This window comes from Sus scrofa, chromosome 2, assembly GCF_000003025.6.
Source record: "Sus scrofa isolate TJ Tabasco breed Duroc chromosome 2, Sscrofa11.1, whole genome shotgun sequence".
NCBI lineage: Eukaryota > Metazoa > Chordata > Mammalia > Artiodactyla > Suidae > Sus > Sus scrofa.
Window position 1 is genome coordinate 134,774,636 of NC_010444.4, and position 21,127 is coordinate 134,795,762.

At 52.3% G+C, this 21,127-nt stretch overlaps 2 protein-coding genes across 5 annotated transcripts in view; one reads left to right on the forward strand and one right to left on the reverse strand.

The window, feature by feature from the left end:
* SLC22A5 (solute carrier family 22 member 5) overlaps positions 1-21,127 on the forward strand; it is a 186,835-nt gene that overhangs the window by 113,895 nt on the left and 51,813 nt on the right. The window lies entirely within an intron of this gene.
* On the reverse strand, positions 1,487-9,011 carry IRF1 (interferon regulatory factor 1). 2 transcript variants are annotated; one of them, XM_021080244.1, is made up of 10 exons: positions 8,360-8,700; positions 7,575-7,666; positions 5,952-6,051; positions 5,047-5,223; positions 4,878-4,927; positions 4,655-4,787; positions 4,351-4,473; positions 3,975-4,024; positions 3,121-3,256; positions 1,487-2,528 (listed from the first exon to the last, which is right to left on the reverse strand). In XM_021080244.1, the coding sequence occupies exons 2-10, from the start codon at positions 7,659-7,661 to the stop codon at positions 2,416-2,418; spliced, it is 969 nt and encodes a 322-aa protein (XP_020935903.1). In that variant the 5' UTR covers positions 7,662-7,666; positions 8,360-8,700; the 3' UTR covers positions 1,487-2,415.

Genomic DNA, 21,127 nt, shown 5'->3' on the forward strand with positions numbered 1-21,127 from the left:
CAGCTTCTGGGGCCAAAAAAATGGAAGAGGCGTCCACAGGGCTTGGTTTCCCTGAGCAACCCCTCACTGCCATTGCCTCATTCCCTAGACATTGCGAGTGATGCCAGCTGGCTTCCCTCGGCCAGCCTGCCTACTGCTGGGTGCTGTTTAGACCTAGGGCTAGAGACTGTGGAGGGAGATGAGAAAAGCCCATTTCCAGACCACTCCCTCTCAGGTACTCCTATGACTTGGTCCTTATCTGAAACCCTTTATTGCTATGTATCAGTGATTCCCAACCTGTGGTTTTCAGAAACACGGTTCTGATCAAATACACCCCATCATAGAGATTCTTTGTGCATCAGCCTAACTAGAACCCAGAAAAGACATGGAAGAAAAAAGCCTACTTCATGTAAAGTCATCTAAGGCTTTCCTAACATATTTGTGCCTGGACCTGTTTCGCAGCACACTGCAGGCTGGTATTCAGTACCAGTTACTGTTGGCTGTCAAATACTAAAATGCTCTTGAACGGGCAGGTAAACAGCCCCAAGATCCTAGCCCCATTGTCCTCCAGCCACCCCATCCCCTCCCCCTCAAATCTGCTCCCAATCCAGTATCTAATCCAAGTATCTACCTGTACTGGCCACAGGTGGGTTTTTTTGTTTTTTGGTTTTTTTTTTTGTTTTTTTTTTTTTTTTTGGCTTTTTGGCTTTTTAGGGCCACACCCACAGCATATGGAGGTTCCCAGGCTAGGGGTCCAATCGGAACTATAACTGCTGGCCTACACCACAGCCACAGCAACGTGGGATCCGAGCTGCATCTGCAACCCACACTACAGCTCATGACAACGCCAGATCCTTAACTCACTGAGCAAGGCTAGGGATCGAACCTGCATCCTCATGGATTCTAGTCAGATTTGTTAACCGCCGAGCCACGGTGGGCACTCCCTTTTTTTGTCTTCATTGGTCATACCCATAGCATGTGGAAGTTCCCAGGCCAGGGATCAAACTGCCACAGCAGTGATAATACTGCATTCTTAACTGCTAAGCCACCAGGGAACTCCCTATGCCGCTGCCTACTGTGGCAGACAGTGCAAGAGAACATTCCCATCAGTGCAGAAAATGGACAGCAAGTAATGCTTGGCACAGCAGGCCTCAGGGACCTTTTGGGAGCCGGTGTCTGATCTGTCTGTGACTGTACTGTACCAACTGTTAACTTTTTGGAGTAGCATCTACCTGAGTACCCTTGCACTATGTTTGGCAGGACATCAGAGTCTATGGCACATTCCTTAGGAAAACTCAAAACCTAACACTCCCCAGGCCCCAGAAGCCAAAATTCATCTCAGTGACTATATTTACATGAGCATGTCCATGTGCAACGACTATCCTTTCTCCTGGCATCTTCTCCATGAACATAATTGAAAGGACTTAGCAATAGGTGCATATGTCACTCACTGCTCACCCCAAAGTCAAGCTCAGGCAGGATGCCAACAATGAATCCATCAGAATGTATCTACAAAAAGTAAAATCATCTACAATTTATTTCTAAATAAAGGGCCACACCCCTTATAAACAGTTAACTTTTTATAAAAAGACAAATGTACATATTTACACACATATACATGTGTGGTCGCACACGACTTAGTGGTCAGATGACATTTCCAATTTTAAAAGTCACATCAAGGCGCTCACACTTGCCTCCCTGGGCCTGCTGAGGGGCTGCTGGGGCCTGCTTAAGGGGCAGGTGGGTATAGGGCAAGGCACTGTATAAATAAATGCAAAGGCTAGAGCTTGGGGAAAACATTAGTGTACACCTCTGATCAAAAATGTGGCAGCGTCCACAGGAAAAGTGCCATGTTTTTTCACAAGCCCCCCAGCCCAAGCAGGGAGCAGGGCAGAGCTCCTCTGAGGCAGAGGGGACATGTCCCACAGGACCCCATTCTTCCTTCACATTTCTCTGGCTTTGGAACAGTCCCCAAGGCTCAGCTAAGAAGGGAGGCGAATCTTTGGGAACAGGATTCACTTAGTGCAATCGTCTCTTAGTGCAGAGCCAGCCCTGGGGTTGGTGCTGTGCTTTTCTGAGGTCAATGGTCCATTCCCTTGGGCCAGCTCAGTGACAGCAAGACCGTCTCCAGGCAGCTGGGCTCAGAGGGAAGAGCTGGAGGCTGACTCCTGTCTGAGACCTCTTCCTGACACACCACTCTCAGAAGCCCATCTTCCCAGGAGACAAGGCCAGCTTTACCCCACAACATGAGTCCAGATCTGGCTTGCCAGGCCCCAAGAGGCCATTGTTCCAAGGAAACTGGCCCCATCCCCGGTCAGCAGTGGGGTCACACTTTGTCATGTCAAGAGGCCACAGGAGTCCTGCTTCTCTGCACCACAGCCACCATGATGCCAGGTCCCGCTCACCTAGAGGACTAAAAGGGAGCCAAAGGCCCGCCTACGGTGCACAAGGAATGGCTTGGATGGAGGGCAGCCTGACTGGGGTCAGCAGGTTGTCCAGCCAGCTGGTGTCCACGTTCTTCAGATCTGAAGATATCAGCCCAGTATACCCTAAAGATGTGAAAAAGGTTGTGTGAGGACTGGGGATAGGGAGGCAGGTGTGTTCTCCCTGCCACCCTCCAGTCCTATCCCTGAAGGGCACAGGCACAGCAGCCTCTGCTTCCACCCAAGGGCGGCCTCATCTTTAGGATCTTGGAGCAGGAGCCAATTTGCAAGCTATCTGGACCCAGATGCATTTATTTATTTATTTATTTATTTATTTACTTATTTATGTATTTATTTTTAGGGCTGCACCTGCAGCATATAGAGGTTCCCAGGCTAGAGGTCGAATCGGAGCTGCAGTAGCAGGCCGACACCACAGCCACAGCAACACCAGATCTAAGCTGCATCTGTGACCTATACTGCAGCTCATGGCAACACTGGATCCTTAAACTACTGAGCGAGGCCAGGGATCCAACCCATATCCTCATGGATACCAGTCAGATTTGTTGCCGCTGAGCCACAATGGGAACTCCTGGACCCAGATGAATGTCAAAAAGGATGCTTTACCTCTGCTGCTCTCTAGCCCTGCCCCCAAGCCTTCCCCACCTACTACATGGTTCTCCCTTCTCTGAGAAACCGTATGGATCCAGGGTCTTCTTACCCCCAGGGCTTTCAACTTCTGGCTCTTCCTTGCAGCTGAAGTCTCCATAGACAGCGGTGGGCTGGGCCCCAGGTTCATTAAGCAGGTACCCCTTCCCATCCACGTTTGTCTGCTGCCACCCTGACTGCTCCAGGAGCTGGGGACAAAGAAACAAGAAGGCATCAGCTCACTTCCTGTACAGACTCATCCTTTGGCCCTGCCTTCAATGAGCCAAAGCTTCCCAGCCAGGATCCCATCCTTGGCCATTTTCACATCCTCAGATAGATGTAGATGTGCACTACAGTTAGCAAGGGGCCGGGGAGGTGAGGGTCTACCGTCTTAGAATCTCCAAGACTTCCCTCTCAACTGGGTAAGGACATACCAACCGGGAGTGTGGCTAAAACAATGGTTAACATAGTAAGTCAAGAAAAGATACCTAGAAAATCTAGAGTTAAGGAACTAGGCCCATGTCTCCATTTTCTGTGCTAATGGAACAGAGGCTGGGTACAACTCTTACAAAAACTTTTTAATAAAAAATTTAAAAACTGAAGAAAAAAAAAACCAAAAACCTAATTTGCTTTAAAAAAAAGCCACACATTACAGGCTGATTATTGAAACCCGATGTGCATTTCCCGCACTGACAGGGCTAGGGCATTTTGGAACGGAGGACACAGGGCCAGGGACCTGGCATTGATGGTGGCTGACTCAGAGCTGTATGAGGCCCTGAGGCTGTCCTAGGACAGCTTTCCAGAAACCAGGCCTCTGTCCTGCCCTCCCTTCCACAGTGTCTTTCCCACCAGCCAAGGAGGTCAGTGGTCCCCAGCCACATGGATGTGACACACTTGTGAGCACCACAGAGGTAGGAAGGGCTTTACCTTCATGATGTCCTCAGTTAATTTCCCCTCCTCGTCCTCATCTGTTGCAGCTGTGGATGGGGAATAGCAGAGAGGTTGGCTGGCAGTCAGCCGGGATCACCCTGCAGTGCCAGCCCTGAAAGGTCCCCCTGCCCCTTCACACACACACACACACACACACACACACACACGCCTCCCAGTGGATATCTGCATAGAGACTCCAGAACAAAACACTGTCCTGATGTCTCAGTCTCTCGAACCCCAAAGCCACACCTCTTCCCTCTTCTCTCCACTCCACCACATAGCTCAGGCAGTTCTGAGCATCTCTTCTCCCCCAGCAAACCCCTCCCTGGACCCAAACAGGCAGGTAGGTAGGCCAGGCCCCAGAAGCACCAACCTTCAGAGGTAGAGGGCATGGGTGACACCTGGAAGTTGTACAGGTCGCTGGTGCTGTCTGGTACAATTTCCACTGGGATGCGCCACTCAGGGAGAGTACTACTGATGGCACACGGTGACAGTGCTTCAGGACAACAGAAACCTCTGGTTAGAGCTGTGTGCTTTCTTAGTTTGCCGGGACACCCATCATCCTCCCCAGTCACAGCCTGCTCTAACAGGCTACCATCCAAAAGCAAGGATGGACCCAAGAGAAAGAGCCATCCCACCAACCTATATGGTCCCCTGCCAGATCTGGTCCTCCTTACCTGGAGTAAGGGCCTGTTCAATGTCCAAGTCCTGCCCGATGTATCCCTGAGCTGTGTAGCTGCTGTGGTCATCAGGCAGGGTGGAGCTGCTGAGTCCATCAGAGAAGGTATCAGGGCTGGATTCCCCACATGACTGTAGAACGAGAAAGAAGCTTAGGCCCAAGCTTGCTATGACACTCCTTCAGCTGCCCACCCTGACTCTCAGGTGACGAAGCATACTCACCTTCTTCTTGGCCTTGCACTTAGCATCTCGGCTGGACTTGGACTTTCTCTCTGTGGGGCAAGTAGGCTGTCAGCCTTTGTGTATAGGCAGGCATACGAGCCCCGGCTGCCTTTCTTCTTCCTTCCCTCCCTCTCTCAGGCCTTCCCCGGGACCCAGAGCCCTTGACTACCTTTCCTCTGGTTCTTGGTGAGGGGTGGGAGCATCCGGTACACCCGCACAGCTGAGCTGCCCTTGTTCCTGCTCTGGTCCTTCACCTCTTCAATATCTGGCAGGGAGTTCATGGCACAGCGAAAGTTGGCCTTCCATGTTTTAGGATCCGGCTCCTTTTCCCCTGCTTTGTATCGGCCTAGTGGGCAGGAAAGTGAAGAGGATCATCAGAGCCATAGGTGGGGAGCCTCAGCTGCACCCCACCTTGGAAGGAGAAACACAAGAGTAACTCTAAGCTCTCATGCTGCCCAGACTTGGCTCAAATACATCCAGCAAGCCTCAGTGAAGGGCCCTGCCAAAAGCACCGGAGAGGCCAAGCCCAAAAGTGTGGTCTTTGTCCCCGATCATGCCAAGTCTCCCTGCTTTGGCTCTCAGCAACCAGATGGCAGGGACTGGAACTCATATTTCCAAACATGGGAGTGGACCCAGGGTAGGCATCAAAGAATAGTAACTGGTAAGCTGGTTGGTCTGAGATGGGCCAAGAGCCCCATCTCTCAAGGATAAAAGGAGGCTACCAACCAGATGGACCTCGGGCCTAGGCCAACTGGTTTAGATCAAGAAAAAGGAAGACTTGGGTTTCTTTCAATGTCCATGCTTACAACTGCTTTTACCAGAGAGAATTTTAATCCAGCCACAAACTCCATGAAGCCACACTTTCTAAGATTTTGGCTTCACAAATTCCTTTGTGAATTTGTTGAAATGATGAACCCTCTCCCCTTGAGGATGAAGAGGTCTGCCCCCTGCCCACCCCTGAATTCTGTACATCTTAGGGAGCTCAGAGAACCCAACAAAGATCCTCTGTGTTAAGAGAAGAGCCTTCCCTTATCTCCTCCCAGCCCCTCCTAAGCTGGAGTCCAGGGCACACACCTGTGTGAATAGCCCAGCTCCGAAACAGGCAGGCATCCTTGTTGATGTCCCAGCCATGCTTGGCAGCATGCTTCCATGGGATCTGGAAGATCATCTCCTCCTATACAGCACACAAGCACACATACACACAAGGCTGTGTCAGCTCAGAGACCACAGGCTTTTGGCCTGAATCTGCCCAGCCCCCAGGTCTGAGAAAAGGCTGACTTCCCCTTTTCACCCTGACATATGGCTTGAGTTGACCCATCCTGAGAATGGCTTAAACAAGCTACTCCATCATTCTAGATCTCTCAGAAGGGACTCAGGGTTCTGATGAGTTTGTGCTACCATGAGCTCAGCAAAGACCTTCTGCCTAGTACAGATGTGCTGGGACCTATACAGAATACCCTGGGATGCTTCACTCCAGCTTGTCAGCACCAACATGGGAGTGAGGACTCCATTCATTACATAGGGCTGCTCCATTCATTACAGAGTGACAACTGAGAACACTGGCTTCTACAAAGGGGGTCCTGGCCATATACCTGTGGGGGCCCAGGGCCATACTTGGATAATGACCACCTGTGTGTACCTGGCATTGCCCCTGTACCTCTTTGTCCCTCATTGTTTCCTCCTCTGTGAAATGAAGGAAACACAGAAACAAATATAAAGGCTAAGCTCTCAGGTTTCATTACAGTATACATTTTGAGTCCAACTGCTCAGGTTCAAATCTTGGCTTCATTGCTTTTTGTGTGATCTCATTATCTACTCTCAGTGCCTCAGGTTCCTTACCTGAAAATGAAGATTAATAGGATCTACCTCATAGGACTATTTTGAGGATTAAATGACACAATGTGTCACACTTAGCATGGTGCCATGCCCGCTTCTAGTAAGCATATAGTAAGCATTAGCTATTATTATGAATACTACTTTTTTTTGGGGGGGCGCACCCACAGCATGTGGAGGTACCCAGGCTAGGGTCTAATCGGAGCTGTAGCCGCCGGCCTACGCCAGAGCCACAGCAACTCGGGATCCGAGCCACGTCTGCAACCTACACCACAGCTCATGGCAACGCCAGATCCTTAACCCACTGGGCAAGGCCAGGGATCGAACTCACAACCTCAAAGTTCCTAGTCGGATTTGTTTCTTGCACCATAGGAACTCTTATGAATACTATTATTACTGCTAAGTGTGCAGGGTCTATGCTGCCCCGTGAGCACCAGCAAGAGGCCCCCTGGGCCTGGACGACTAATGCAAAGTTCATTCTTGTGTCCCCTGCTAAGCCAGCTACCTTCCCCTGCCAGCAGTGCCCACTCTTCTGTCTCTTATCTGACTGACTGGAGCCCTGCAGGATGCTGTGTGTACCTGTAGGTATTTCCCTCAGGAGAGACCAGAACTATGGCTCTGCAGATGCTGGGAGTATCCTGCTACTGGAAACCTGTCAGTGCCCTCAGATGGGTGACCTGTCCATACCTCAAGAAGGGAGGCAAGCAGAAGTCAGCCGGTGGGGCCCTGGTGCATGCAGGGCCCACTGAGAAACACATCTGCCTACTTCCCAGTACTTCCCTTTTTGAGCTGCATCGGAAGCTTTGGTCCCCCAAAGGACATAGGTTAAAACAGTGGCAGAAAAACCCAAAAAGTAACACTCACTTTATTAATCCAGATCAGCCCTGGGATTTGGTTGGAATTAATTTGCATCTCTAGCCAGGGTCTCATGCGCATCCGAGTGATGGGCATGTTGGCTGTAAAGAGAAGACAGAAGGCTCCTGTTTGGACTGTCGAGAAGCCCCTGGACATTACCCTACCCCACCCCAGGTCATTCATTTACCCTCCCTTGCCCTCTGCCAGGTACCAAGTACTACAATTGTAGTACTACAGCTGGGAAGAGGGCTTTCTCTGGAATAAAACCACCCTCCGAATCTTGTTATCACCTTGAGCAAAACATTTTTTCTTCACTCCCTCCCTCCTAGACAGTCTTGGGAAGAGAGAGGCATGCAAGTGATGGTTCAGGATATATGTGTAGGAAGAGACAAAAACAAGCAAAAAAAAAAAAACAAAAAACAAAACAGAAACCAGGTATCTAAATTCCAGAACTTTTCTCTCAAAATTCAAATCCTTTGGGAAGCTAGGGCCTTCTTTTGCTTAATGCCAGAAATTTCCATACTTGAGTTGTTGCCACTAGCTGTCCACTTTCCCTTAGGGACAAGGAGGCACCCTGCATTCTGGACCACCACCCCCTCCCGCCCAGCCTCCCCCCCCCATCTATTCTATTCTACACCTCCCTAACAGCCACAGTGCAAAGGCCAGGACGCTAACCATTCCCGCCAGACTCCCCTCCTCGGGCTTAGTGGCCCAAGGAACACCTGTGGCGCCTCCTCCCGGGGCCCGGGGAGATCCTCCAGCCACCCTGGTCAGCAAGCCCCAGACCCCGCCACCTGCATAGACCGCCTGAAACCTGGGGCCTGTGCGCGAGCTGGGGCCACAGATAGCTGACGCCAGGAGCACAGGGCGCCCACGCGCCGACGTACACTCGAGTCCCGTGGATGCGCGCAACCAACACACAAGGGCCACCCAGAGGCCGCCCGCGGCTTCGCGCACACAGATCTGCGACAGCGGCCGGGCGCCGGCAACCTTGGCCGGGTAGGCGGTCCATGCAGCGGTCCGCCTCCCCTCCCGCCTGCCCCCACCCGGCGCAGCCGCTCGCCGCTCCTCCAGCGCCCTCCTGAGCCCGCGCCGGGACCCAGGCAACGCCGCGCGCCCGCCACTCTCCCGGCTAGGGTTTTCGGTCCCTACTTCCTTGTGCCCTGCGCGCCTTTGTTCGACGCCACCGATGCCTCCCGCGGAGAAGGTGTGCTCACCTCGGCAGCAAGCGCTATCCGGCAGTGGTGCCCGAGGGTCCCGGCGCTGCAAGGGCTGCTGTGTGGGCGCGAGGAGCGCGATTCCCGGTGGGAGCGAAGAGAAGGCAGAGGATGCCCGGGCCGCGGAGCCGCTGGGCACGGCTGGCCTTGGCTTGGCACGGCTCCCGTTGGCCTCTGCTCGGCCGGGCTCGAGCGCACGTCCTGCCTGGACGAAGGAGTGGCGCGCACTGCCTGAACCGCGACGCGGGCGAGAAATCTAAACACTTAGCGGGATTCCCCCAGCCCAGGCCCGGCCCCGCCTCCTAAAGAGCCGCGAGGGCGCCCATTGGCCGGCGCCGCCTCATCATTTCGGGGAAATCAGGCTGTTGTAGAGCTAGCGGCGAAGGGGAAGTACAGGGCGGCTGCCCCTCCCCACCCCCTCCGGCCTGGCGCCGCCGCCCCGGGGCGACCGCGGGCCCGCCCCGCCGGCTCCCACTCCACCCCCACAGCAGCTCGCCCCGGAGAAAGGCTGTCCTGGAAAGCCAAACGCCCCCGGCCCGCAGTTACTCCTGTCACTCAGCACTCCCCAACCTGCTAGCTGCCATGGCCATCTCTTCGTCTTCCTTTATGGAGGGTAGGGACAGCAGTCTCCCCAGGCCCGGTGAGGGGGTCACCTGGGCACCTGCCTCCTCCTTAAGAGTGGAGGCCAGGACTGAATCTCCAAAACCAACCTGCTTCCTCAAGTCCGGAAATGGGGTGTCAAGAGGGAGGGTTTTGGCTCTCAAAAGGTCGCCTTTTTGAGGAGTGACCTACCTCCAGGTCACTCACCTGCCCTGGGGAAGTAAAGGAAAGCATACCCTGTTTGGGACTGCCTGGACAGGTTGGCCCCTGCTGGTGCAGCCTGCCAAGGGACTCGTGGGTATCTCAGTTTCCAGTAACAATAACCGTATCTTGCTGGCTTTACAGTGACAAAAAGGGCTGATGTCTATAAAGCGCCATGCCCTACTTGGGCTACAGATGATGCATGATTTGCAAGGTCCCTGTCCAGAGTCTAATAGTGATCAGGGAGGGATCTCTTCCACTTCTCTGTCTACTTCCTTGGGACTGCCCCACGACTGGCCTTAGGGAAAGGAAGAAGGGTTTCAGAAAACCCAGGACTGCTGAATTGGGGTAGGGGTGGGGTAGCCTTGGTTCCTCCTAGCCCTCTTCCTTTAGGCCACATCCACAGACTCACGTGGCACTTGCATCGGAGCCCCACTGTGGAAGCATTGGTGTAGTCTCTGGGCCCTCAATGCTTAGTCCAGAGGGTTTCTGGGCAACATGAGGGAATTGCTTAGGGCTGAGCAAGGCTGTGGGTCTAGCGGAAGGGTTGGAAAGTCCAGGTCCTAAGCTTCTTGGGAATGGCAGCTCTTTAACTCTTGTGCTTACAACTAGACCTTGCCCTGCTTGTGCTCCTAGTGACTGGACTATGTTCATTTTTCTATCCAGAACTCTGGCCTAGCAGGCTGCTTCCTTCACCTCCCCAAAGCTGCTGACTCAGAAGTAAATCACTCTTCCAGGCCAGGCTGGTGGTATCACTCCTGTCACCCAAGCTCGCCCTCTGTAGCAGCCCCCAATTTCAATGTTACAAGCTATAAATAGACACTTTGATGCAGCATTCCACCTGTCAGTCACACTACAGCTCCCTCCCACGGAAGAAATGGATGGGTTAATCCAATTCTGGTACACCCAAATCTGATGCTGTAAGACCAAGCTTGGTTCCCAGGAAACCAACAGGAATGGGTCAGAGCTGTCTCCCAGATACTGATGGGTGCAGAGAGGGAGGAGAAACTGGGAGAAATGAGCCTAGCTGGGTTTTAAGCAAAGTGGAAGGTGTCCTGGAAGTGGGAGAAGGATTGGGGTGCTTTAAGTGGCAGATGGGAATGGGAGCACACTATAGAGACCAAGACCTTCTGAGCAAGAAGAGTAGAAAACAAGTGGCTCCTGAGTTAGTCTTTTTCTCTGTGCAGCAAATGAATGCTTATCCTATCTCTAAGAACTTGACATAGCCACTGGGAAATTCAGAATAAGGTTAGGGAGATTAAGTTTGCAGCTCACGTGTTTTGAGAAATTGACCCTGTGAAGGCAACAGGAGAGTGTCAAAAGTGCTTTAAAACAAGAACTTTATTTTGCTTCAGATAATCATCTGTGTGTGTACATATGTATAAAATGAGCATCCTGTGTCATGAAATAACTTCTCCAATGTCATTTGTAATGGGTACATATATTCTATCACAAGGATAAATAAAAATTTACCCAATTAATCCCCTGTTGTAGGACCTTTAGGTTATTTCCATTTTTTCATAACACCAACAGCACTGTGTAGCTCAATCTTCACGCACATCAATACTTTTTTGCTAAGGAGAAATTCCCCAGTGTTAGGATTTACCAATGAAATTGTCATTTACATCTTTGAAGTGTTCTTTGCTTTTTCTTAATTAAAAAATTTTTTAACATTAAGGATTCTTATGTAATCTTGAAGCCTCTAAGAATCTGCTTATCATGACTGGGGGGGCTATACTCCAAATCAGTGAAATAAAGCTAACCCCTGTTTAAGTATCTCTAATATTTATTGTAACTGCTCTTGATGAATCCCATTCTAAGATGAATCACACATTCCCTGAGAAGGTGGGCAGAACGTATTTTGTCTTCTTTAGGTTTCTTTTGGTAATTTGGGGTTGGCGCATTTCCCTCTCTGACTCAAAATACTCATGTTCTGTAATTCCAGCCATCCCCTCTAGGCAAGTGACCCCCAAACCAAGCTCTGGCTGCCTTCTGGATGCTTCCCTACATTCTGGATGAATCTTCTATCCACAGATTCACACAAGTAGAACTCTTAGCCTCTCTTTTCTGCACTGCCTCCAGCAGCTTTCTCTCTTCCTAATTCCAGCTCCATCCTGGTTGTCTTCCCCATCCTCCTCCCCTCTTTATCTCACTGGGGCCTCTAGGTCTTCCTTCCCTGCACGGGGGTGGGGGGGTGGATTTGAGTCCGAAAAGCTCGGTTCTTAAGATTTTGCCACTTGCCACTTGATGTGTGAGACAAGTTACTGTCCCTCTCTGCCCCTCAGTTTTCTCATGTGTGAAAGAGAGGTGCTCTCTGCACATGTCCTAATTGTTATGAAGATGAAATTAGATAGACTATCAAACTCCCTTCTAAACTGTAAAACATTAGTCAAAGGACAGTATTTAAAGTATTGCATGAAATTTTCAATGTATTTTCATTCTGTGAACACACTGTATTTTTCCCCCTCTTTGTTCCTTCCATTTGCTTCTCATCCCTGAATTCCTCAGGTAATTAGCAACACTTACTCACCCCCACCCTCTATCTCAGTTCTTTCCCCGACCCCCAATTTCAATTTCAGTCTCTCTTCTAAGGCCCAGAGCAAATGTCTGGTCTTCTATGAAGCACCTCTAAAGCAGCCAAGCAGAAATCCTCCCCTCCTCAAAACCCCTGGCCCTTAATTTTCCTGCTGCCATTTCTCCACTTAGCACCTTCTGAGTGGTGACCTGGAGAACAAAGTCTGCATTTTCCAGCAGAGACCTAGGTGGGTTCCTCACATCTGCAGCTGGAGTTAGCTGAGCTGGGGGTTATCTCTGGAGCAGGAGCAGGGTCCCACTCACAAGATGCCTCCTGTCTATGCCATCACTCAGTGACTCAATGAAGGTAAATTTATTGGGCAGGTTCTCTGTATTAGGCCCTAGGTTTTCTGGACTGGCGGAAGGGGCTGCCTGCTGCTGGGGGCAATATCACCCCTATGGAAACCTCTTCCTATATGGACTAAATCTTGTCCCCAGCACCCTCCCTCGGGCTCTCAGGACATAGTGTTCACCCCCTAGGTAGGTTCCAATTAGTTCTGAAGTACAGGACCCAGCAAGGCTTTAACTAAGGTTTTGAGAGTAGGGCAGCACTGGGCCCTGTGGGACCTACTACTTGGAGAAAGAGCCACAGTCCCCAGAGTAGATGAACCCCCAGCAGTCATTCCAGCCTTCCAAGTTCAGGAAGAGAGCTCTCTTTGATGCTCAAAGTCCCTCCCAGCCATCATCTCTCTATTTGCACAGCAAGGTGGGAGGCAGGCAGTTCTAAACTGTGCGAACTCAGGTCAGGTATACAGTTATGTGAAAGCAACCAACGGCTTGACTTTGTCTGAAAGGAGCCTAATTTCCAATAAAGAGTCGTTTCTTAATTCATTCAACAAGTATGAATGGCATGCCTGCTCTGGGTCAACTCCTGGGGATGTGCTGAGGCACAAGACTAGCCCCTCCCCTCTCACAGCTCTGGCAAAAATGGTGTATGACACAGCAGAATAAATGTGCTGTTATAAAAATCCTAAATGCAGAGTGGGAGTCAGCAGCTGGCTGGGAAAGCACTAGGGGTCCTGCGATGTAAGAGTGGGTAGGAGTGGGCAGAGGATTGCTCCAGTACTCTGGGCTGTTCCGGAACCCCTGAGGGGGAGCGGGGTGTCAGTGTGGGTTGCCGCTGATGCCCTGTGCAGTTTCATTTCTTATAAACACTGCATTGGGAGGAAAGAGGCCTCAGCTCTCATCCTCCCCCAGGGGGCCCTGAGGCTGGGGCGGCTCTGTGGCCAGACCCAGCAGCCTGACCCAGAATGGTGCTGGATGGAAGCAGCACCCTCCTCCCCCATGCGAATGGGTCTTGCACCACAGCCATTGCCCCTGGCAGGCTTCTTTGCCGTTAAGGGGGTAGCAGCACTCCTACATCGATCTGGGAAATAAAGCCCGGTATGAAATCTCTCAACCCCAGGTGACCCACGCTAGCGCGCTGCCCGAGCCTAAGATGGGTGTGGGTGTGTGTTTGGAGAGGAGGGGGCACAAGCCCTTCCGGCCAACTTCCACATTCCTGCACGGCCCCGACTGGGGGTGAGTTGGGGTGAGCGGCCGGCTCAGGGCTGGCCGGCTTCCTGGAAAGGGAGGGAGGGCGGGAGAAAGCAAAGCCTCCGGTCCACGCCGCCCTGGTGGCTGCTTCGGACCGCCCCTCCCCCTCCCCAGCTGGCTGCCCCGCTGGTGCCAGGCGGCTCACCTGCCACAGCCGGCCGGGGCACTTCCTCCTCCTTCTCCGCCCAGCCTCCCGCTGCAGGCCAGAGGTTTGCAGCCAACTCTGCTGCTACAGATTGTGTGACCTGTAGCAAGTTGCTAAGCTTCTCTGTGCCCTCCCCCAAGAAGAAGCTAGCGAGTTTTGTGGGGGCAAGGGGTGAGGTCTTCGGAAATGCTCCTGCCCTTCCTTCTTAAACCCCCTGCGCCCCCTCCCTGGTTTGGCCGACACACAGTAGGCGCACAGAAATGGCGCCCACCTCGATGTTGCTGTGGGGGAGGCCGCTTTGCGTCCCCTCCACTGGTCACTCCGCCCTCCGCTGCAGCCAGAGCGATCGGATTAGACTCGGGCGCAGCTTTCCCGTGGGAGGCGAGGGTGGTATTGAGCCGCTGGGGACGATGTCCGCGGGGGTAGGTGGGCGCCCGAGCCGGGTCACTCTGAGGGCTCCCCACCTCCGCCTCGGCCCTGCCAGTGGGGGAGGGGCCGCTCCGGCCGCCCCTTCGGACCCGCCCCTCAGGCAGGCCCTTAGTCCGCAGCCCCCAGCCCGCAGCCCCCAGCCCCCAGCCCCCAGCTCCCAGCCCCTAGTCCTGCGCCGGGTTCTGCGGGATGGAGCCGAAGGGGCGGGGTCTGGGTTTCGGTTTCTTGCAATTGCTGCGGAGACAGGGAAATCGAGGAGTTTCCGGGAACCACGCCGGGAGCGCAGAGGTTCACGAGCTGTCGCTGGCCTAGGAGGAGGTGGGGAGAGGCGTGGAGGCGGGAGGGGCGGGCATCCTGTGTCGCGCGGGCTTTTGGCTCTCTGGAAGTTCCAGTGGAAGCTGGAAAATCGGCCTCGGAAAAGCCCCACCTGAACGCACTTGCCCCCAGCTCCTTCCCAGGTGGAGTGTGAAAGAGGGGCTATACATGCATGGAAGGAGGGGATTGTATGCAGGCAGGTGGCCTCCGAGGAATTCGGAGGCCCCCTCCAAAGGCTGAGGTCTTCAGTTGTTCCACTTGCTGTCATGTACTGTTCTATTGCCTCCATAGCTCTCTCTTACCATTGCTGAAGTTATCCTTTTTGTGTATTTTATTTGTTGGAGGATTCCTCCTACATATCTTGGAGCCCCTTAATGCTGCCCTACCTGCCTAGTCCAGCCTGTTGGGTCCTGAGGGCCTCAAATGGGGCTAACCGCAACAAGGGTCTCAGTGAGTGCCTACTGAATGAGTGCAAAAACGAGTGAGAGGCATTTAGGTGGGCTTTGTGATCTTCTGATCTGCTCCCAGGGGACCTCTGGGCCCAGCTCTCCTTGCCGCCTAGTCCAGTCAAGTCCTGCTGATGCCCCCAGCTGAAGGAGGCCCCACTCTGTAGGAGCAGGCCTTACTTACTTTGGGAGGGAGTCCCCTGTGGCTTCCAGAGAACTGCTTCTGATGGGGTGATTGAGCTGTGAGCAGATTGTCGTCATCACAGAGGAATGCTGGCTATGGGGGTTGGCCGGCCACTTCCTTCCCTCCCCAGGGCTTGTAGCTCAGGCCTCAGGGGATGGTTGTAGGTTGGGCCTGGATTGGAGCCAGGTAGGCTGGGAGTTTGGGATGGTGAGGCAAAGTCCAGGACACTACCTGTTCAGGCCAAAGAAATACCTGTCATCAAGGTGGGCAGTGTTGCCTACAAGCCCGATTCCTAAATTCTTGTTTTTGGATTACCACATAGAGGTCACCTTACTTATAGTCTTGAGACCGTGGCTCTTAGAAAGACAAATCAAACATGTAGAGCTCCCTCAGTCCAGGAGAACGGGGCGTGGAGCAGCTAGCTAGCAGTGATGTCCACTCTGGAGGCAGCCAGCTAGGCAGTAGAGGAGCAGATGGACCCTAAAGCATCCCTTGTCCAGGCCAGAGTTGCTTTCCTCTGGCTAAGGCTTAGGATCAGGGTGGCAGGCCTGGGAGAGAGCCAGGGAAACTCCAAGTGCTGCAAGAGTAGAGCTTGTGCTATGAGCACAGCCCCTGGTGACCCTGGTGACTCAGTCTGGGAATCCCGAGTCCAGGGGCTGCCCTGGAAATAAGGCTTAAGACAATGAGGGGGTGCCCCTTAAGGGGTCTAGTGACCATGGAAGCAGCTTAGTGAGACCCCAGGCCAATATGGTATTGTTCCCTTCTCCTGTAGCCCAAGTCTGGACCCACTGATGCTGGTCCTCTGCCTAATCCACATAGTATCTTTGAGGCAGAGAACCCAACCCTGATTCTAGCCTATAAATTAGACTTGGTGGAGGACCCAGTCTTCAGAGTGTCTGTGTAGCGCTCCATTTGAGGTCACATTTCGGAAACAGTAGATGTAACTTAAGCTTGAAAATAAGAACAGGAATATGCCTTTGTAGCTTGGACTGAGCAAGCCATGAGATATAGGTACAGTCATGGAAAGAAAGCAGGGCAAAGGCAGGAGAAAAAGGGGTTGGCCCAGTGGGTTCTCTGCCCCATTCACTGCTGTAGCCCCAGGATCCAGCTTTAGCTGAGTGCAGCAGGTGCCCCATGACCTAGTGTGGCTTGGATGGGGATGGAGGGATGGATGGGTGGATGGATGATGGATTCAAATTGTCTTAGCAGCGTGCACCTTTTCCCTGAAATGTTCTTGACAACAGACAATTTCCACGGCAATTCATGGATACTGAGAGGGAGGGAGGGAGAAGGAGGGGGACATGGCTTCCCTGAGCAGCACTGTGGTTATTTCTGTCTGGTTCTGTCTTTACTAAGAGATCTTTCCCCTCTTTCCCATCATCCTCTTCATGTGTGTGGCCCCTCCCAGATCTGCAGAGAGATTGGGAGTCCAGCGACAAGCACCATCCAGCCACATAACAAGGGGAAGGGGCTGTTAACATCAGGTAGGGGCTCCTTCCTTCTCCTGGAAGGTAGGTCCACAAAGGGCCTCAATTTAGATAGGACCTCAGCTAGCTATGAAAGGTTCCAGTCCTTACTCTGCATGAATAAGTCCTCAGGAAAGCATCTGTTGATTGACTGACCAACTAACTAACTGACAGAAGGGGTGAAGGGTCAGCAGAGGCCCCCTGGCTGGATGGTCTAGGAGAAAGCATGCCTGTCTGCCTTCCAGCTTGGCAAGTGACAGACTATAGTGCAGATGTCACCATATCAGATTGCCTACGTGAAATGCTGCTCTGGGAGTATTTCATAGGACTGGGTCCATATTGGGGGGCAAAATGGGCCAGGGTGTGCTAGGGAAGGAGCTCTGAGCCAGGAGACCTCTAGTGATAGGTCATCCTCAGGAAACCAAAGCTATTCTCCCTTCTTCAAGAACTCACAGGAGTGTTGAAGAAAGCTTCCCACAGACTCACGGGCTGGAGCATCCATGTATTACTTGGCTTTTAGTGGAGTGGTAACTCCAGAAAGCTGAAGACTTAGGGGCATCTAATGGTCATGGAATGTTGCTCAGCGCCTTGCCTATGCCAGCCATATGGGGGTACTTAGAAGTGAGGAGCCATGGTCCCCACAACAAACCTGGATGTGAGCTCTCAAAAAACAGAAGATGTGGATGTTACGCCCAGAGCTACCTCCTTGGCACCCAGTGCTTTCCTCGCAAACAGTAGGCACTTAGTAAGTGCACTTGATTTGCAGAATAACAGATGTATGTCCTACCTGAAGTGTGAGGCAAAGGAGCGGAGATGCTGCAGTGTAAGGACAGGAGCAATTTATCTCAGCCAGTGTTCACAGATGGCCACTCTGAGCAGCTGGCCTTCAGCAGGACCATCAGCAGGATGATGAGTCAGCAGTGGGAGAGGATCTTAGGATGCAAGAATAGCCCAAGCAAAAGCCTGGAGGCTCAAAAGTGCAGGGCAGAGCCCACTCGTGGTGTGGCCTCATTTGGTTGCCCAGGAGCTAAGGGTGGACCAGCCAACAGGGACCACACTGTGAAGAAGCTTGAATGTTCGTCGGGAGTCTGGACTTGATCCTGACAGGCAAGGGTCTACAGGGTGGGACCTATGGTTCCTCTCCTTCTGGAGAAACAAGTCTGTCATCCGATATTTGTTGAAGGAAGCTCTAGGCCAGGCTCTGTGAGGGTAACTGGGAGTCTGACCTGTGTTTTAGAAAACTTTCTATGGAGGAGACACTCATTCAACTCTGTTTGTAGATAACCGTGAGAGTGAGGACCTCCTTAAATGGTGCGCCATAGGCCCCTACTTGCCTTGCGCTAGTCTGGGACCCTGCTGCACATTGGAGGCAGGGTCATGGACAGGGCAGCTCAGGCGCTGCATGTGGATTAGGTCTGTGGCCATAGGGGATGGAGAGAATGGGCCTAGTTGAGAATAGGATCTGTGGATGGTGAGGATTTGAGGTGGCTTGGAGCAGAACTCTTCTCAGGCCTTCCCTAGATTCCCCATTTTGGGAGAAGTTTAGGGAGATCCCCACTCTGCCCAAAGAGGCTTGGCTTTGGTCTTAAGTTATGAATCTGGGGAGCCAAGGGCATTGAGCTAGAGTAGAGCAGGAGGTCAAAAGCTCACAGTTTGCCCTAGGAATGCCCAGGTCATTGGTGACCACAGCCAGAACCCGAAACAACATAACAGCACTGCTCAGCTCTGCCCTTTGGACACTGGGTGTGTGAGTACAGCAGGCAGGGGAGGCCAGATAAGGGTGCCCCACTGCTGGATGGGGCATGTTTATCAATCCATCATCCCTCTGCTGTCTAGCAGGACCAGAGTCCACCTCCAGATCCTCCTGTGTTCCCAGAGGATTAGCAGTTCTGCTCCCAGGCCCCAGACCTCTGGAAGCTCTGACCCTGTGACAGCAGTGCCCCCTGCTGGATATCATCCTCCTTGGGGGTCTAGGAAGGAGAGAAGTGTGCAAGGGACAATGCTGGCTCAAAGGGTGGGAGCAGAAATTGAAGAGTTTGGCTAAGGTACATAGACAGTGCCACCTGGTAAACAAAGCACCTGTTTCCTGGTCAGTATCATTTAGCAGACTCCAAGAAAAGGAAGCGATAGGGCTGGAGTTCCCTGGTGGCCTACTAATTAAGGATCCAGCATTGTCACCACTGTGGTGTGGGTTCGATCCCTGGCCTGGAACTTCCACATGCTGTAGGAGTGGCCAAAAAAATAAAAAATAAATTTAAAAAAAGAGGAGTTCTCTTGTGGCACAGTGGGTTAAGGATCTGTCATTGTCACTGCAGTGGCTTGGATTGCTGCTTTGGTGTGGGTTTGATCCCTGGCCCAGGAACTACTTCCACATGCACCATAGGTGCAAACCCCCCCCCCCAAAAAAAAGAGAGATGGGGTTTTCTTTTTTTTTTAAAGTGGTTGAATTTTATTTTATTCATTTATTTATTTATTTATTTGGTCTTTTTGCCATTTCTTGGGCCGCTCCCGCGGCATATGGAGTTTCCCAGGTTAGGGGTTGAATTGGAGCTGTAGCCACCAGCCGACACCAGAGCCACAGCAATGCCAGATCCAAGCCGCGTCTGCAACCTACACCACAGCTCACGGCAACTCCAGATCCTTAACCCACTGAGCAAGGCCAGGGATGGAACCCTCAACCTCATGGTTCCTAGTTGGATTCGTTAACCACTGTACCACGACGGGAACTCCAAGATGGGGTTTTCTAAGGTGACTGCTGAGGGAGGCCAGAGAATGAGCACCCTGTCTCCCCCAGCCCCATGGCCCAAGAAGGTCTGCATCCTAGGCTGAGCACACATTTCGTGGGTGGGCACCCCCCTCAGATTCTCCCAGAGCAACCCTTCTGGTCCCCAGAAGGATTTGTCTTGGATGAGGGTCCACTGGGAGGGGACAGTGCCCTTGGTACTCTATAAATAGAGGCAGAGTCAGCCCCAGACATAATTCCTGCCCCAGCCGTCCAGTCCAGGCTGAGAATAGAGACAGGGAAATGCTAGCACCCTGCCAGCACCCAGCACTCAGCACAACAAAAGTCAGAGAATGCATGAGCAGCTGCCTGGCTTCTCAGATTCAAACCTTATCTAGACTCACTCCCCTCCTGAGCCCCAAGCCAGTGCCTTGGACACAGGGACCAGTGTGGAGTGCAATGAGATGCCCAGGAGACAAAGGAGTGAGAGGACCCCATGTGCACCACCACAGTCCCTCTATCTCCAAGCCAGAAAGTCTACAAATAGGGCCATACCCTGGGCAGCCACTTCCCAGAAGTTTCTGCCACTAAAAAACAAGGTGGCTTTCCCTGATGAGTCGTGCTCACCCATGGCCTGGCATCTGAATTTCCCACCTTGGATAAGAGGTTTCAGGGAGTTTGTTTACATCATGACTCTTGGTTGCAATCAAGGCTGAGGCCTCACCTGGCTACCTGGAGCCCAGGCAGCTGTCTTGACCTCCGGGAAGCTTGTCTTCCAGGTCAAGACAGTATGGATGGCTGCTGTTATCTTTGGGACAGGCCCTAGAGAGGCCCTGGTGCTCAGAAGAGCAGCTCCTCACCCTGGCCCAGGTGTGGTCTTGGCAGCCATCTTGATTCAGCAGGGTAGTGTAAGCTACTTACAAAAACTGCTCAGACCACTCACCTGCCAGGCTCTCAGGGAGACACGAGGCCTATAGGAGGGCCCTCAAAGCAGACTCTGTGTGCTCAAACTTCCTAGCACCCTAGGTGCTGTCTTAGCACCTAGTCTTGGCCTGAGAGAGGGTGGGGGCCATGGGAGCAGTGAGCTATCATCAGTTCATGGGAGGGCTGACCCATCGAGCTGAGGATTGTGGGATGGGAAAATCAACTTACAGACCCTAGGAAGTACAGGAACAGAGTCAACAGTGGATAAGGTTGAAGGGGTCTAATCTCCTTTGAGAAGCCAGCCTTGTGGAGGCGTCTGGACGGCACCTATGAACTGTACCACTACATTGTGTGTATTCCGTGTGGGCTTAACAACCCCTGCAACCAAGGTAGGGCCGTCCCTTGAGTGGAAACCCACACCAGAGCCAGGAACATGGCAACTCTGTCACAAAGCTTGCAAAACACTTCTAGAGGAATTGATCTCTTCATTTTTTTCTTCTGTCATTTTCCTGCATGGGTGTCTTTTTTCTCCCTTTTCTAGTTCATGGGTGCTTTTTGATCATTGTGCTATGGGGATAGATTTCTTGACAAATTCAGGTGGCATTTATTCTGTGGCAAAGCTCCAGACACAGAGGCAGGTGCTATGGGCTCAGATATTCAGTAAGAATTTACTGAGCCTGTACTATGTGCTGTGCATGGCTGTAGACACCAGGCATATGGAAATGAATAAGTCAGAATCCCTGCTCTCATGAAACCCTAGTGAAGGTAGGCAACAAACAACAAACAAAGTACTATATTGTGAT